Below are 17,709 nucleotides of genomic sequence, written 5' to 3'. Positions count from 1 at the left end.
CAAAGTGGCACCAAGAAAAGTCTTTAGTTTTGTGGGAAAGCACCATCACATTCTTATAGGTTATGTGCCGATGTCTCTGTTTTCTCTTTACAGGGTTGGCATGTTTTCATTTCTGCTTTGCCCATCTTGAAGCCAGTGTAGACCTACACTTTTCCTAAAATTTTGCCTGCACAGAAAGAAAAAAACCGCCTTCCACTTCAAAAGATTTATAAATATCTTGGCTTACCTCATATCTAGTGATTTTGTCCTGTGCTTGCACAATTTTTCTTAAGGCATTTTTCTAGCTACAACTTGACCATTCTCTCCAGAGTGTCTTCTAGACTTCTTCTGAGACTATTTGGTCAACCTATTCGTTTCTTTCCATACCTTCATGTCCTGGTACCCAGCAAATTAACCTTGTTGCATTCTCCTAGCGCATTAGGCAATTTAGGTTCTCCCAGACTAGTTTGGAGCTAAAAGCATTTGCTGTTAGTGTCTTTATAACTTTGTACCCTTTGTAGACTCTCCGAAAGTATGCTGTGTCCATGTGCCTTAACTATTAGTTCAAAGTAGCTAGATTCCTAAAGCCCAGTCCTGAAAGGTAAATATGAGAGTCCTTAATAAAGCTTTAGGATCTGATAAAAAGCCTAAAGCTTAATGAAGAGTTCTATATAATTATTCTATATATTAATGGAGATTGCACAATAGACCAATATTGGTCGTGGTGAATAAGGTCCTAAAGAGGCTGTTTTTTACCATAACACTTTAGCCGTCTCACTTTTGTTAATTCTCTCCAGGATTTTGTGATGGCTTCTCCTTAGATCTGGCTTTATTTCTATGTATCTCAGGAATCTGTTAACCCTCTCAAAAGCCACCTTCTGTGCTTGAATGTGTAAGGGTGGGAGATTAAGATCTTTTGAGGGAAAGTACGTTTAATTTAATATTTTAATTGGTTTTTACTTTTTGATAAGGATATGGTAAGAAATGCTGTTGGTGAAATGAGACGATACTACAGTCGAAAAGTCGTTGATGTCTTAATTAAAATCACCCGTCAAGCTTTAGACACAGTTAGAAGGAGATTTTCTTCTCATGAAGGTTAACTAAATTCAACGATTAATTTTTAATGTCTAAAAATAAATCGAAATTTTTCTGGCAGGAAATACACCCGTTCTCTTAATAAACGGTTTGCTTTCGATACCGAATGTAATCGTAAAACCGAGTCTGGACGATGTTCAAGATTGTTTGCTGATGGTCGGAAAGATGATAACCAACGTCACAAGAGGTGTATCACAATGGACTGGAGGAAAGCCGCAGATTGTACGTTTTACACATCTTTCATTCAATTTTTAAATGAACTGCTATAACGAGATAAAATATATTTAAATATTATTTTTGTAATATTTATTAAGCAATTAAGGCCATTTTATCAAGAAATGACAAAAGTTTTCAGCTGCAAGTAATTGTTTTTGATATTTCAAAGCACAATTTATTTAGTTTGTATATTAGAGTTTTTATTTTTTAGTATTTTCTTATTTTATTTTATTTTTTTTGTTGAGCTATATAAGATTTAGGATTTCCTTTACATTATTAAAATCCTGTACAAATAAGTAAACTGTTAACTTTACTGATTCACTTGTTTTCTTTTCTTTTCATCTTGTGTTTGTCTAATGTTTTGTGATGTTCATTCGTGTCTACCCCAAACCATCCTTTAATATTTACTCACGTTCTAATCAATAAACACTTCCTTACATTTTCCACCTTTCTGCCTGTTGTGTGTGTCTTTGTCTGTTGTTTGCCGTTCATACCCCCTACCAAAAGTAGAAAGGCGAAGGCTGGAGACGGCTGGGTGTGCACGGCGACAAGGGAATGTCAAAGGCTTTAGCTAACCTTGTCTCTCGGCTAGATCAGAACGAGCCCAAGCAAGAAGACGCAAAAGCAAGGAGGAAACGTTTATACAGGCTCGCTTCAAATACAAAGCCGCCCTTTCCACATCAGCCTAAGAATTTTCATTCTCACATAATGGAGAACAAAGAAGTCATCAAAACTCTATCTTTACTCTCTAACTGCATCGTTCCTATAAAATTAGTAAGCTTTACGCTTTTGTATTGTACAAAATTATTTACTGTTTCTTTTATCTGTACTTTTTTTTAAAGGAATTGCAAAGATATGTTGAACGTTGGAAGCCGTATAAAATGCTCTGGAGTTCTGACAGCATAGCAACAAAAAGGGATGCTCACAGTGTCAGTTTGTTAGAATGTGAAATGTCATTATGCAAACATGTTGAGCTTGAGAGTGAACTTTTGGCAGAAAACAATGTTTATATTTTATGTACCACAATTGCAGTCAATATCGGTAAGACTAATCTTAACACATTAAAAAAAATTATATGTTAATTATTTTTACAGATCAGCTAAAGATGGCCCTTACAATGGAGATTAAAACCGGTACACATAAAATTGGGCAAATTGTTCGTAAAAAATACCAAAGAGAAATGGACTACGTGTATGCGGTAATGAGTGAAATGGAGAGAAAGCTTGAAAGGCCGATAAGAGATTTGGATGATGTAAGAATGGTAATGGAAACGCTGAAAAAAATTAGAGATCAGGAGGTTGACATGGAACTTCGAATTGAACCAATTGAGGTTAGTTAGGTTAAATTAAACTATTAATCGAAGTTAGCTAACTTTTTTTTTATAATAAAGGAAGCATTCAACATTCTGACAAGATATGAGCTTCCAGTTGACAGAGAAATTCTCGAGCAGGTAAATTTTCATAATTATTTTGCCTTTACACAATTTGATTTTATTTTTTATTCTAGGTAGACAACCTGCGATATACATGGCAGCAGTTATTAAGCAGGTCTATGGAGGTGAATTCGTTGCTTCTTGCGATGCAACCACACTTCCAGGAAGAACTACAAGGAAACCTAGCCAAATTTAGTGAAGACAGCGAGGATTATATACACCAGTATAGAACAGCAGGGCCCATGAGCCCTGGGCTTTCTCCTAGGGAAGCTAGCGACCGATTGATTCTGTTTCAGGCATGTAAATCATATTGAAAACTATTGTCATATTAATCCATGTAGTTTTGTTTTTAGAACCGATTCGATGGAATGTGGAGGAAACTGCAAACTTATCAGAGTGGTGAAGAACTGTTCGGCCTGCCTAATACTGAAAGTCCTGAGTTAGGCCAGATCAGAAAAGAACTCAACTTGCTTCAAAAGTTGTACAAGCTGTATAACGATGTTATCGACCGAGTCAGTAGCTACTATGATATACCATGGGGTGAGGTTAACATAGAAGACATAAACAACGAACTAATGGAGTTCCAAAATAGATGCCGTAAATTACCGAAAGGATTAAAAGTAATGAATAAATTAAACATTATAATTGGCTATTCATAATTTAAACTTTGACTAGGAATGGCCTGCGTTCCACGCTTTAAAACGCACAATTGATGATTTCAATGATATGTGCCCATTGCTCGAGCTAATGGCCAACAAAGCAATGAAACCGAGGCATTGGCAGAGAATAATGGAAGTGACAAAACACACGTTTGATTTAGAAAGTGAAGGTTTCTGTTTGAAAAACATTTTAGCAGCACCATTATTAAAATACAAGGAAGACATTGAAGTAACCATTTTATAAATTAATTAATTTAAAATTGTATTAAAACAATTTTAATTTCATTTTTAAGGATATCTGCATATCAGCTATGAAAGAGAAAGATATTGAAGCAAAATTACGCCAAGTGACTAATGAATGGTCGGTACATGAGCTAACATTTATGTCTTTTAACAACAGAGGTGAACTACTTCTGAGGGGTGACACTACAGCTGAAACTATTGGACAATTAGAAGACAGCCTCATGGTTCTCGGTTCTTTACTATCAAATAGGTATAAAAATTTAAATTTAAATTAAATTTTAAAACTCACCTTTATAAATTCATTACAGGTACAATGCACCGTTCAGGAAGCAGATTCAACAATGGGTATCAGATTTGAGCAACACTAACGAAATACTCGAAAGATGGCTTCTTGTGCAAAATCTATGGGTGTATTTGGAAGCCGTATTCGTTGGCGGTGATATTGCAAAACAATTGCCAAAAGAAGCCAAGCGGTTCAGCAAAATTGATAAATCATGGCAGAAAATTATGCAAAGGGCACACGAAACTCCCGGTGTTGTATCTTGCTGTGTCGGAGACGACATGCTTAAGCAAATCCTGCCACATCTTCAGGAACAGTTGGAACTATGTCAAAAATCTTTGAGCGGGTAAAATAATGCAAATATATACATTTATATCTAAAGGGCTATTGTGGGACCCCTATGATGTGAAAATTGCCTTGCCAAAATGGCTTGCCTCTTTGCCCATCTTTCTCCTGATAAAATTGGCTTCTTTCTGTCTTTGCTTTGCTCACCTTCTTTAGGTGGTTGTCAAGAGGGCAGTAGCCTTCTTTTTTTCTTTCTGACAGATGTTGTTTTTTTTCAGCACCAACTCATACTTTCCAATTTGCCTAGTGTGCCCGTTCTCACATTATTCATTTCCTTCTGTACCTTCATGTCCTGGAATCTACACCTTGTGTTCTCCTAGGGTAATCAGGCAATTTAGACATACCCAGACTAATTTGAGCTAAAAGCATACTCATTTAGTACCTTCTACCTGACCTAGTACCTGACTATCCAAAAGTATAGAAATATATGTAAATCTTTCATATCATCTTTAATGACTCCAGCACAGAGCTAGATTGTGTAAACCTTAGTTTGGAAGTTTGTTGGAACCAGTACAGAGGGTTTTGCTAGGGTTTAATTTGGTCCATTTACCCCCTACACCTACACTATATTCCACCATAATCAACTTTACGTTGTCTTTCTTCCAAACAGCATTTTTGTCTATAACCACTTCAAACGGTCAAAGTTGAATTTTCCTCTCATTTCGTCATCTTATGAAGAAGAAACAATGGAACATATCCTGTAATGGTTCAAAGGTCAAAAGCTGGGTTTCCGCTGTGCAAAACTCACTTCCACAATTGTTGAGAAGACAACCAGGACTGTGAAACTTTTGGTGTGAGGATGTTTTGAGGTTAGCCAACCGGTTGTTGGTTTTTTAGTGTGCATAAAAGTGTTTTGCATTGTTTGTTTCACTCCATGTAAACGCACTTGTCTTGAGTATGAGAATGAACCAGGAGGTGTGCATTAGACTTATCCGAATGTCCCATAGCTACTGATTTTTTTAGGATGCTAAAGAACTCATCAGAACAAGAACATGAGAGAGGATGCGTGGAAGGAAATTAGCATCAAAATGGGAAAAATTGTAGGTACTCGAAAATAAAAACTCTAATGGGGCTTGTCGACAAAATAATTCTTCGATCCACCAACCACGTTTTCTTCGTTTATTTTCCTTTTTAATATAAAGTATCGCCATTATAGCAAATGCTGATGCATCAGTTTTTGTAGTTATAAACAGCATGCTTGTCTCACGCAACTGATGGCTCATCTTGTTTCGCCTCGTGGAAATGGTTAACCCGAGACGGCATTGAGTAATTCTTGCATTTAGTTGCGTGAGTATTTTTTTCATGGAGTGGAAACTCAGCTTAATAGGCTGAGATGCCTACTCCTGGAAAAAGAAAAGGCAACGCAGGAATGCTTAACAAAGCTTTGGGATCTGATAAAAGTCTTAAGACTAATAAGCTCTAGATAATCATGGAGATTGCACAATATACCAATATTGGTCATGGTGCTTAAGGTCCTAAAGTGGCCTCTTTATGATTAAGTATGGGAGGTCGAATTTCTTTCTATTTCATTGTTAGATATTAGTAGAAACAATTTATTTTTTCTTTTAAATCTATTTTATTAAATTCTTATGTTCACATTTTTTAAATATTTTAGTTATTTGGAAAAGAAGAGAATGATGTTTCCAAGATTTTTCTTCGTGTCTGACCCAGCGCTTCTTGAAATCCTGGGCCAAGCTTCAGACTCTCACACGATACAGAATCATCTGCTGTCAATTTTCGATAACACCCGCAACGTCAAGTTCCACGACATTGAATACAACAAGATGACAGCTATAATTTCCTCTGAGGGAGAAATGATTATGGTGAGCAAAATGAAATATTTGTGGATCGATCCTAATTCTTGTACATTTAGCGCCTTCAGCTCTATTGCACATTAAATTCTCATCAACAGACTGTACCAATTTTAAGTTTAGTCCTTCTGCATGCTCTATGAATAAGTCCTTCCTAATAGATTCCAATCCCAATCTGGCAATTCTTCCTCTAGACCTTTGCTCAGTGGTGTTCCTCAAGGTTCAAGCATTGGACCACTGCTATTTGCCCTTTACATAAGTGATATCCTCCTCTCTCTCTCTCTGTTTCCAAATATCATCTTTATGCAGATGATTTTCAGTTTACACGTGGTGAAAATCAGGCTAGTTGCCAGCTTTTAATTGGTACAGTTAATTGTATTGAAATTCTCGCTCTAATCATTTTAATGTAAATCCTCAAAAACGTCAGGCCTTAATTGCTCTCAGGAACAGATTGGAATATTTGGATTTTCCTAATATCATCCCAATTAATACCGTAATTTCTTTTAACGGTTCTGTGAAAAATTGTGGTCTAAAATGACCCTGCGACCTATTATGGCAGCAAAAAATAAATTAATCAGCAGAAAGTCTATACTTTGCCTAAAACACTTGGCAGTTAACCCAATTTGATCAAATCTTGTGAAAAGTCTTGTCCTAACTTACTTCACCATTGTTTATTTTATTTCTTCTATTGTTGCTTTAACAATAGAACTCGTTTTGCACTTAACCTCACTCCACGCTTACATTATTTGGAACATGCTTAATTTATTCTAGGTTATGAGATTGAGCCATCACCTTACTCAGTTTAAAATTGATTTTTAAAATTCTGCACTGTTTAAAGGGTGGTTGGTGGCCGCAATGGTTTAGGCGTTGACATGGTGCTCATCGCTATAAGATAAAGATAATACAAATGGGCTTTTTTACAAAAACACCAACACCCCAAGGGTTGATATGACCTATGCTTTGCACACAAAACACTCCACCCCTCAAAATATACCATCCCTGAATATTTGTGCACTGTTTACATCTAGAACTAGACTTCAACACCTTTACCCTCATACTCAGGCATATCACAGATTATTTTTGATTATTGATTGTGAGAGCCTGAAACTGTCTTTCATACCGAGCGCACTCGTCTGCCTCCGTTGCTTCATTTGCGTGTATTTCAACCTTCCTTTCTAGCTTTCTTTTTTTCACATGCACCTTTTCTTTACCCCATAACTCTTCGCCACTTTTTCAACTTTTATATATGTTTGCAGCTTGAAAGACCAGTTAGGGCAGAGGGTAGCGTCGAAACCTGGTTGATGTCCCTGCTTCAATCATCACAGCAGTCTCTACATGGCATAATAAGAAATTCATATACATTGATCAACGATCCCAATTTTAATATTCTGTCTTTTCTTGACCGGATCCCAGCTCAGGTGTGTATTTTATATTAACCTAGCTACACTATTCAAATTTTGTACAATTTACAGGTTGGGATACTTGGAATCCAAATGGTCTGGACAAGAGATGCTGAAGCGGCTCTTGTGCAAGCTCGTAGCGACAAAAAATTAATGCCTGAAACTAATAACCGATTTTTGGAACTGCTCAATACTTTAATTGACCAAACAACTCGTGATTTGACTCGTTTGGAAAGGATCAAATTTGAAACTCTTATTACAATTCACGTTCACCAAAGAGATATATTTGACACATTGGTAATATATTATTTTATTTGATATTATGTATATTTTTCAATTTTTTAACTTCATAAAGGTCCGACTGGCTGTAAAATCAATAAATGATTTTGAATGGTTGAAACAAAGTCGATTCTACTTCAAAGAAGATCTAGACAAAACGTGGATATCTATTACTGATGTTACATTTACCTATCAAAATGAATATCTTGGATGTACTGATCGTCTTGTGATCACACCATTAACTGATAGGTATTAAATCATTTCTATTAAAGATGGAGTTTATCTGATTTTTTTTTCCAGGTGTTATATTACTTTAGCGCAGGCTCTTGCGATGAGCATGGGTGGTGCTCCATGTGGCCCAGCAGGTACAGGAAAAACTGAAACCGTAAAAGATATGGGGAAAACATTAGGGAAATATGTAGTCGTATTCAATTGTTCTGATCAGATGGATTATAGAGGTCTAGGAAGAATATATAAAGGTAATTTTAATAATATACAGGGTTTAGCTTATGATTAAAAATTATTCAGAAATCACGAGATACGGTCTGGTTTGATGTAGGTTTCAGAAAAACATTTTCTTTATCGTGCCAACGTTTCAATCTTTATTGATCATCTTCAGGGCCTGGGATTTACAAACATTTTTTACATTTAACAAATATATGTAGGATGTGGAATAATTTTGGATTATTGTCGTCAAGGTTTGGCTCAGTCTGGTTCTTGGGGTTGCTTTGATGAGTTTAACAGGATCGAGCTTCCAGTGCTGTCTGTAGCTGCTCAACAGGTCGCCGTTGTACTTGCAGCTAAGAAAGAGAAAAAGAAACAATTCCACTTTACAGATGGGGACCTGATTGACATGTTTCCCGAATTTGGAATTTTTATCACGATGGCAAGTTTTTACAGTTGTACAATTTCAAAACAAACATCCAATCCTTTTATTTAATAACAGAACCCAGGATATGCCGGGAGAAAAGAGTTGCCGGAAAATTTAAAAATACAATTCCGTACGGTCGCCATGATGGTGCCAGACAGGCAGATTATTATCCGCGTGAAGCTTGCAAGTTGTGGATTTCTTGAAAACATAACTTTGGCTAGAAAATTTTACACATTGTATAAATTGTGTGAAGAACAGTTGACTAAACAGGTTACTTTTAAAAAAAAATCTAATATTTATTTTTAAAATTATATTATAAAAAACCACTTTTTCATTTAAACCTACTGTGTTATTAAAACAAATTATTAAGGTTCATTATGATTTTGGGCTGAGAAACATTCTATCAGTACTTCGCTCACTTGGTGCGGCAAAGAGGGTGAATTCCAAAGATACTGAAAGTACGATTGTTATGAGAGTTTTGAGAGACATGAACCTGTCGAAATTGATAGGTACTCATAACTAGTAAAAAAATATAAACATCAATTTGATCAATAATTTTGCAGATGAGGATGAACCACTTTTTATATCTCTTGTGGCTGACTTGTTTCCTAACCAAAACCTCGATAATACTTCATATCCTGAGCTTGATGCTGCGATAATTGAACACTTGGAGGAGACAAATTTGATATACCATCCGCCCTGGGTGCTCAAGATAATCCAGCTCTATGAGACACAGAGGGTAAGGCATGGCATTATGACTCTTGGACCGGAAGGAGCTGGTAAAACAACCTGCATACACACTTTAATGGCCGCACTCACAAAATGCGGTGACAGCCATAGGTTTGTTCGCACATGTCCTAATTTTAAAAAAAGCCTATTAAAATATTTATTTAAAGGGAAATGAGAATGAATCCAAAAGCGATCACTGCTGCTCAAATGTTTGGGAGGTTAGATGTTGCTACTAATGACTGGACTGACGGTATATTCTCAGCGCTGTGGAGAAAAACATTAAGAGTTAAAAAAGGTCTTAAATTTATGATAAAATTAATTATTTAAAAAATTATAATAAAACATAGACTACATTGACTCTTAGATGAATATGTATGGCTTGTGCTCGATGGTCCTGTAGATAGTATCTGGATTGAAAACTTAAATTCAGTTCTTGACGATAACAAGACACTAACTCTAGCCAATGGCGATAGATTAAATATGGCTCCAACTTGCAAGATCATATTTGAACCTCATAATATTGACAACGCTTCTCCTGCAACGGTGTCTCGTAATGGAATGGTAATAAATTCTTAACTACTTTTTTTTTTTAACTTGCATAATAAATCAAATTGTCAGGTATACATGAGTTCATCAGGACTCGACTGGGAGCCAGTTATAAAAGCTTGGCTCAAAACTAGGAATGAACAGCAGCAGAATGTATTCAGAGAACTTTTTGCCGAGACGTTCACTTTGGCTTACGGCTGGTCGACTCAAAATTTGCATATGGTTATGAAAGTACTCCAGTGTAATATTATCCAGCAGGTATTTTTATGAAAATGAGATTAAATATTTTCTCTGGCTTATGAAAAATGTTGCAGATGAAAGCTTTGCTGCAAGCTCTTCTTCCTACAGAAGAAGGAAACGCAGATGATCAAGAACAGCATGATGCCAAACATGATGATCATAAGGCTCTCAGTCCTCCGCAAATCCTACTGAATGGGGAAGAAACTAAAGAAAGCAGCCCTCCAGCCCCATCACCAGTCATTAAAAAGTAACTAAATATAATTTTTATTTATAAAATAAAATAAACACTTAATTTTTTTAAATGGCTAATGATTACGGAAAATTTGTTCTAGTGTTTCAGATGAATTCTTACAAAAGGTGTATATTTTTGCCCTTGTGTGGTCAATTGGTGCATTTTTGGACAGCAACGATAGAGAAAAATTCAATAATTTTGCTAAAGAAAATCTCAAGATGCTCCCACTTCCAAGAACCGCTGACTCAACTGTATCTTTATTTGATTTTACAGTCGGAAAAGAAGGTATATTTTTATAATTATGACTAAAATATAGATTTGAATTTTAAACACCGTTTACAGGCAAATGGGAGCCTTGGAGCAAGCTTGTACCATCTTATACTTATCCAGACACGAGCACACCCGATTTCAACTCAATTTTAGTGCCGATCGTTGAAAACGTACGGACTGATTATTTGATCAACTGTATTGCAAAGCAAGGCAAGGCTGTATTACTTATCGGAGAGCAAGGGTCAGCCAAAACCGTTATGATGAAGTCTTTCATGAAGAAATTAAACCCTGAACAATATTTAAACAGAGCATTTAATTTTTCTTCAGCCACTAGCCCTTACCAATTTCAGGTAATCTTAAAGAAAAAAAATGTTTCTCAAGCAATACATAATTTTTTTTCCATAGAAAACAATAGAGAGCTTTGTCGAGAAAAGGTTAGGTAGCACATTTGGTCCTACTGGCGGGAAAAAAATGATCGTATTCATCGATGACATTAATCTTCCACAAATAAACGAATGGGGTGATCAAGTGACAAATGAAATAGTGAGACAGACAATGGACATGAATGGATTTTATAGTTTGGAAAAACCAGGAGAATTCACTACTATAGTTGATATGCAATTTGTCGGTGCTATGTGTCTCCCAGGTAATATCGTACGTTAATTCTATGTAGCATTGTTATAAAATCAATTATTTAAGGTGGAGGAAGAAATGACATACCAGCCAGGCTTAAAAGACAATTTTGTATGTTCAATTGCACCATACCATCTGATGTGTCTATCGATAAAATATTTAAAATTGTTGGTGAAGGACATTACAATCTTAAACGAGGATTTTCAGTTGAAGTTAGGACGTTGATTAGAAAGATTGTTCCTTTAACTAGAAAGCTCTGGCAAATCACTAGGGTAAATTCATGGCTGAGATATTAAAATTTTACGAGTTGTTCTTATATGCATTATTTCAGGCTAATTTACTTCCGACACCTGCAAAATTCCATTATGTATTTAGTTTGAGGGATCTTTCAAGAATTTGGCAAGGTATGGTAGGTACGCTGTCAAATGTTATAGAATCGGAGAGTGTTTTAATGAACCTATGGAAAAATGAATGCACAAGAGTATTTGCTGACCGGTAACTGTTTAATTAATTTTGTATATTAGTATACAACTTTAATATTTAATATGTCAATATAGGTTCACGCTATTATCAGATAAAGAATGGTTTGACAATCAACTGCTTCAAACGATTGAGAACGAGCTTGGAAGTAATTATAAACAAATGGCACTGCCTAACCCACCTTTTGTAGATTTTATGAGGTTTGACTTTATTCTAAATATTTTCAAACTAACAAAACGACTAATCTTGAATTTGTAGAGATGCTCCGGAGCCAACAGGAGAAGAGGGTGAAGATACAGACATGGAGTTGCCAAAAGTTTATGAGCCGGTTTGGGACATTGCTGAACTCGAGGAGAGGCTTGAAATGTTCCTGTCGCAGTTCAATGAAATGGTCAGAGGAGCCGGAATGGATCTTGTCTTTTTTCCCGATGCCATGCTCCATCTTGTAAAGGTAAATTTAGAATCTTTGATATTTATTGTATCAGAATAAATAAAAAATATATATATTAGATATCAAGAGTGATTCGGCATCCACGAGGTAATGTAATGCTTGTCGGCGTCGGTGGCTCAGGAAAGCAATCTCTGACTAAACTGGCTTCTTTCATTGCTGGATATAAAACATTTCAGATAGCCATATCCAGGTATATTATTGCTGCATTGCTTTTAATTTTAGGAATTACCAAAATGTTAATTCATAGGTCTTATAATGTCGCAAACTTCATGGAGGATCTTAAGTTTCTTTATAGATCTTGTGGCATTCAAGGGAAAGGGACCACATTCATTTTTACAGATTTGGACATCAAGGAAGAAATATTTTTGGAATATTTAAATAACATTTTATCATCAGGTAAGCCAATGTTTAAAGTAGTACATAATATGAAAATTAATGTGTAGTTTGGTCTGAATATCCTTGCTGTGTGTGTCTGTCAGATGCTTTTCAGCATTTGGCCATCTTCATTAAAGGATTTGTATGAAAATGGACTAAATCATCAAGGTTAGGTAGACAGAATGATCAGAAGAACTCAAATAAATTAAATTTAGCTTTGCTGTTTCTGATCATCCTGATCCACTCATCTTCCCTGTAAGGGTCTGTCAGATGCTTTTCAGCATTTCACCATCTTCAGTGATGGATTTGTGTGAAAATGGACTAAACCATCAAGGTTAGGTAGACAGAATGATCAGAAGAATTCAAATAAATTAAATTTAGCTTTGCTGTTCCTGATCATCCTGATCCACTCATCTTCTCTGTGTGGGTCTGTCAGATGCTTTTCAGCATTTCACCATCTTTAGAGGTAGATTTATGTGGAGACAGACTAAATCATCGAGGTTAGGTAGGCAGGATGATCAGAACGAATTGAATTAATTAATTTAAGCTTAGTTGTTTTTGATCATCCTGGACCACTCATCCTTGCTGTGTTGGTATGTCAAAGGCTTTTCATCATTTTGCCATCTTCAATAATGGATTCATGTAAAAATAGACTAAATCATCGAGGTTAGGTAGATAGGATGACCAGAAAAACACAAATAACATAATAAATTTAACTTGATTATTCTATTCTAGTCCACTCATCCTTGCTGTGGTGACAACAGATTGTTTACTATTGTTTGAAAAAAAAAAAATTGGAGTTGTTATTGAAAAAAAATCTTTTCGCATTTCTACAATGCTATTATTTTAATTATTCAAAAGTAATGTAAGCTATTTAGCGACAGGTGGTTCAATAATTTTTTGAATCAGTGAGGAGCAGTCAGGAATGAAGTATTTTAGTTAAACACTTTTTCATTTTTTTGCCATTTTGATCTTTATTTGTATCATCTTCAGGGGTCGGGTGAATTACAAAACATATTTTGATTTGAAGAAAATAATTAAGCAAAAAATATGATAAGTAAATATAAATAATAAAGGTAAATAATATAAATTTTGATGGCTCTGAAGATGTCTCAAATAAAGGTTGAAACATTGGCAAAAAACTTGAAAAAAGGTGTTTATCTAAATTACTTCATTCTTGACCACTTGCCACAACTTAAACAAATTATTCAAAATTAAATTTAAGCTTGGTACTTTTTTAAAAGGAATCATACTGGAAAATCAGATAATGTTATTAATTGCAACTTGAAAACTTCAATAACCTACAAAATCCACAGTTTTTTTTAATTAATTCGAAGAAAGTATTCGAAAAGTAAGTGTAATTGATTAATGTTTAATGCTGCATGTTTTAGGTGTCATTTCTAATTTATTTACACGTGATGAGCAACAGGAAATTATATCAGAACTCACCCCTATAATGAGACGAGAAAACCCTAAACGCACATTGAATAATGAGACAGTGATGGAATATTTTATACAGAGGACATGCCAAAATCTCCATGTCGTCTTATGCTTTTCACCAGTAAGATTGATTTTTTTTTTTTTTAACAAAAATAAGAAAATATCTTTTTAGGTCGGAGAAAAATTCAGGTACAGAGCAATGAGATTTCCCGCCCTTATATCAGGCTGCACATTAGACTGGTTCCAGCCTTGGCCAAGGGATGCTCTTGTCGCAGTGGCCAAACATTTCTTAACGGAGTTCAGTATCGAATGTGATGATCAAGTAAAAATAGATCTGGTTGATGCACTTGGTTACATCCAGGACATAGTCACGAATACATCTACTGAATATTTTCAAAGGTTTTTTCTTAAATAATTGGTTTATTATTTTCTAAAATGAATGTACCAATTTAAAAACAAAAATAGGTTTCGCCGAGCAACACATGTGACTCCGAAATCATACTTGAACTTCATAGCTGCCTACAAAAAAATATATGTCGAGAAGCAGAAAGAGTTAGGAGAGGGTGCCTTGAGAATGGACACTGGTCTTTCTAAGCTCGAAGAGGCATCTGTTTGCGTCGGAATATTGAAGACTGAATTGGCTACAATGGAAAAAGAGTTGGCGATCGCATCTAAAAAGGCTGAAGATGTACTTGTTGAAGTGACTGAACGAGCACACCAAGCAGAAACTGTCAAAAATCAGGTAAAATAAAACCTGAAAAGTTATGTTGCTAAAAAATAACTTCACTTTCTTTAATCAAAGGTTATGAAAGTAAAAGAAAAAGCAGAAGCTTTAGTCGCAGTCATTGCAATAGAGAAGGCAATGGCTGAGAGGAAGCTTGAAGCTGCAAAACCAGCTCTAGAAGAAGCCGAAGCAGCTTTGAACACTATAAAACCAGCCCATATTGGTAAAGAAAAAAAAATTATAGTGTAAAGTTTAAACAAAAATATATTTTTTATAGCAACTGTCCGTAAATTGGGAAGGCCACCCCATCTCATCATGAGAATTATGGATTGTGTTCTGATATTTTTTCACAGGAAATTGCACCCAGTGATTGCTGATAGTGCAGCACCGTGTCCTAAACCTTCATGGGCAGAATCACTAAAGGTACAATTTCAGATAAAATAGCATAACCAATTTAACTATTATTTTGTATAATTACAGATGATGGCCAGCACCACGTTTTTACTCCAACTTCAAAACTACCCAAAAGATTCCATCACCAATGAGATGATCGACTTACTCCAGCCTTATTTTAACATGGAAGATTACAACATGGAGACAGCCAAAAGGGTCTGCGGCGATGTTGCAGGGTTGTTGTCATGGACGAAAGCAATGGCATTTTTCCACAGCGTCAATAAAGAAGTTTTACCATTAAAGGTGTGTTTCTAATACCATAATATTTACTGAATGTCTAGTTATTTATTTACAAGATCATCTTTCTTAAATATTTCTGTTTATTTTTCCCCTGCGATTATTTACATTTTGCTTTGTACAATTTTAGGCCAATTTAGCCCTACAAGAGGCTCGTCTCAAGTTAGCCATGGACGATTTGGCTGCAGCCGAAGAAGAACTAGCTTCAAGGGAAAAAGCTCTTGCAGACGTGAAAGCTCAATATGATGGAGCAGTCAGAGAAAAACAAAGACTAACTGATGCTGCTAACAGCTGTCTTCGTAAAATGACAGCAGCAACTGCCCTCATAAATGGTCTGGGGGGAGAAAAAATCCGTTGGACATGCCAGAGTAAAGAATTCAAGGCTCAGTTAGGAAGGTATGATTCGCTTAAGTTCTTGAGTGACTAATCATTGGGATAAGTTCATTAAAAAAAGATTTGTAGCAATTTATTTAATAAGCAATTTACAGGTTGGTCGGAGATGTACTTCTGGCTACTGCTTTCCTCTCATATTGTGGTCCATATAACCAACAATTTAGATTAAATTTAATGACCAGTTGGACAGAAATTTTAGACTCTCATCACATTCCATTTACAGTGAACTTAAACATTATTAATATGCTTGTTGAATCTTCTACTGTAAGTTTAGACCATTGCATGTATAAAAAGAATATCGTATTAGTTTTAATTTTAGGTTTCAGAATGGACTCTACAAGGCCTTCCAAATGATGAACTCTCAGTTCAAAATGCGTTAATTGTGACAAAATCCAGTTCGTATCCACTTCTAATCGATCCACAAAATCAAGCCAAAATGTGGATTAAAAACAAAGAATCTACTAATGAGTTACAGGTTCTTTAAAATAATTTTTGGAAATTTCTCCTTTAAGAATAACGCTTTCACTTTTTTTCAGATTACGTCGCTCAATCACAAATACTTCAGGACGCATTTGGAAGATTGTCTCTCGCTAGGCAGACCGCTGCTTATAGAAGATGTGGGAGAAGACTTAGATCCAGTTATTGACAATGTTTTGGAAAAGAATTTTATAAAATCTGGTTCTATGGAAAAGGTTCGAGTGTTTTGGATTTATGCTAAGTTATTTATGTATATTGGGTTGTGAAATAAGTCTGTAGTGATAATTTTATTTTATCGCTCATGTGTTTCGAAGCAAGTAATGAATTAACGAGTGGTGGTTAGTGATCGTTAGTCAATGATTATCGGAGATTGTGAGATGCGGTCTGGTGTGACGCAGAAAACGAAAACTTTGAATAAGTACAAATACTTCGATTGAATCTAAAATTTTCAAGCATTGCTTAAATCTAAAATTTTCTATCATTGTATAAATTCACTTTTTTTATTTAAAAATTTTTTCTAGCATTGTATAAATTCATTCTATTTTTAAAATCTAAAATTTTCTATCATTGTACAAATTCATTTTTTTCACATCCTACATGTATTTGTAAAATTTAAACAATGTTTATAAATCCCAGGCCCTGAAGATGATCTCAATGAAGATTGAAACGTTGGCACGATAAAGAAAATGTTTTTCTAAAGCCTACGTCACACCAGACTGCATCTCACATTCTCTGAATAATTAATGAATTAACCACCCTGAAAAGGAGTTAGTTCTTATTTTAGGTTTTTATTCATCAGTTTCGTTAGAGAAGCCATATTTTTAATGCTTTGCTGATTTAAAAATGGAGGAAAAATGGTGCATTTTTGCCTCAATTCACTGCAACTCAGCTAGGAAAATCTGTGATGTGTGCGGTGATGGCAATAAGTGGCGCTTCAGAAGAGGAAATTTTGATTTGGAAGATGCCAAGCTTTCATCTGGTCATTCTTCAACCGCTGAGGATGACTAAATTCAAAATTTTGTCACAAATAGCGCACACTCAATGTCAGGAGGCATCGCAGAGACACAACTAAACTCCTACAAGCATTCCAGCCTGAAAGCAGCTGGATGAATTTATTGGTGCAATATAGGTTCTTTGTATGTAAACTAAGAAAAATTTATTAGACTTCTCCATGTCCTAAATCACCATGTAAATGACCCATTTTTAAAATATTGATGACTGGGGATGAAAAGTGGGTTCTTTACAGTAATATTCAAAGAGGAAAATCCTGGAGAAAATGATACATTGTTAACAACTTTAAAAGCCAGATAACATCCATAAAAGTAATGTTGTGAATTTGGTGAGATCAGAAGGAGGTTCTTTATTATGAGTTTTTTCCGCCCAGCAAAATCTTTAATTATATTGGAGCAATTAAAATCA

The 17,709-nt window shown here is 35.3% G+C and overlaps 1 protein-coding gene across 1 annotated transcript in view; it reads left to right on the top strand.

Annotated features, from left to right (window-relative positions):
• Positions 1-17,709, top strand: part of LOC106668211 (dynein heavy chain 5, axonemal) — a 35,280-nt gene that overhangs the window by 10,433 nt on the left and 7,138 nt on the right. The window contains exons 20-62 of the mRNA XM_024227141.1: positions 951-1,074; positions 1,136-1,296; positions 1,801-2,064; positions 2,133-2,331; positions 2,385-2,620; positions 2,681-2,740; positions 2,797-3,018; positions 3,076-3,342; positions 3,398-3,610; positions 3,675-3,874; positions 3,933-4,250; positions 5,865-6,072; positions 7,317-7,478; positions 7,533-7,757; positions 7,816-7,988; positions 8,040-8,218; positions 8,438-8,625; positions 8,686-8,880; positions 8,981-9,119; positions 9,174-9,450; positions 9,507-9,634; positions 9,704-9,900; positions 9,958-10,143; positions 10,200-10,372; positions 10,458-10,642; positions 10,700-10,977; positions 11,033-11,273; positions 11,327-11,532; positions 11,592-11,755; positions 11,818-11,940; positions 11,999-12,191; positions 12,251-12,381; positions 12,439-12,587; positions 13,958-14,127; positions 14,179-14,405; positions 14,472-14,748; positions 14,809-14,953; positions 15,008-15,153; positions 15,211-15,426; positions 15,551-15,816; positions 15,909-16,077; positions 16,133-16,288; positions 16,350-16,505. Coding sequence (XP_024082909.1) covers positions 951-1,074; positions 1,136-1,296; positions 1,801-2,064; positions 2,133-2,331; positions 2,385-2,620; positions 2,681-2,740; positions 2,797-3,018; positions 3,076-3,342; positions 3,398-3,610; positions 3,675-3,874; positions 3,933-4,250; positions 5,865-6,072; positions 7,317-7,478; positions 7,533-7,757; positions 7,816-7,988; positions 8,040-8,218; positions 8,438-8,625; positions 8,686-8,880; positions 8,981-9,119; positions 9,174-9,450; positions 9,507-9,634; positions 9,704-9,900; positions 9,958-10,143; positions 10,200-10,372; positions 10,458-10,642; positions 10,700-10,977; positions 11,033-11,273; positions 11,327-11,532; positions 11,592-11,755; positions 11,818-11,940; positions 11,999-12,191; positions 12,251-12,381; positions 12,439-12,587; positions 13,958-14,127; positions 14,179-14,405; positions 14,472-14,748; positions 14,809-14,953; positions 15,008-15,153; positions 15,211-15,426; positions 15,551-15,816; positions 15,909-16,077; positions 16,133-16,288; positions 16,350-16,505 — 8,292 coding nt within the window. The remainder of the gene's footprint in view (positions 1-950; positions 1,075-1,135; positions 1,297-1,800; positions 2,065-2,132; positions 2,332-2,384; positions 2,621-2,680; positions 2,741-2,796; positions 3,019-3,075; positions 3,343-3,397; positions 3,611-3,674; positions 3,875-3,932; positions 4,251-5,864; positions 6,073-7,316; positions 7,479-7,532; positions 7,758-7,815; positions 7,989-8,039; positions 8,219-8,437; positions 8,626-8,685; positions 8,881-8,980; positions 9,120-9,173; positions 9,451-9,506; positions 9,635-9,703; positions 9,901-9,957; positions 10,144-10,199; positions 10,373-10,457; positions 10,643-10,699; positions 10,978-11,032; positions 11,274-11,326; positions 11,533-11,591; positions 11,756-11,817; positions 11,941-11,998; positions 12,192-12,250; positions 12,382-12,438; positions 12,588-13,957; positions 14,128-14,178; positions 14,406-14,471; positions 14,749-14,808; positions 14,954-15,007; positions 15,154-15,210; positions 15,427-15,550; positions 15,817-15,908; positions 16,078-16,132; positions 16,289-16,349; positions 16,506-17,709) is intronic.

This window comes from Cimex lectularius, unplaced genomic scaffold (genome assembly GCF_000648675.2).
Source record: "Cimex lectularius strain Harlan isolate CLEC.00 unplaced genomic scaffold, Clec_2.1 scaffold158, whole genome shotgun sequence".
Classification (NCBI taxonomy): Eukaryota; Metazoa; Arthropoda; class Insecta; order Hemiptera; family Cimicidae; genus Cimex; species Cimex lectularius.
This window is presented reverse-complemented; position numbering and strand designations above follow the sequence as displayed.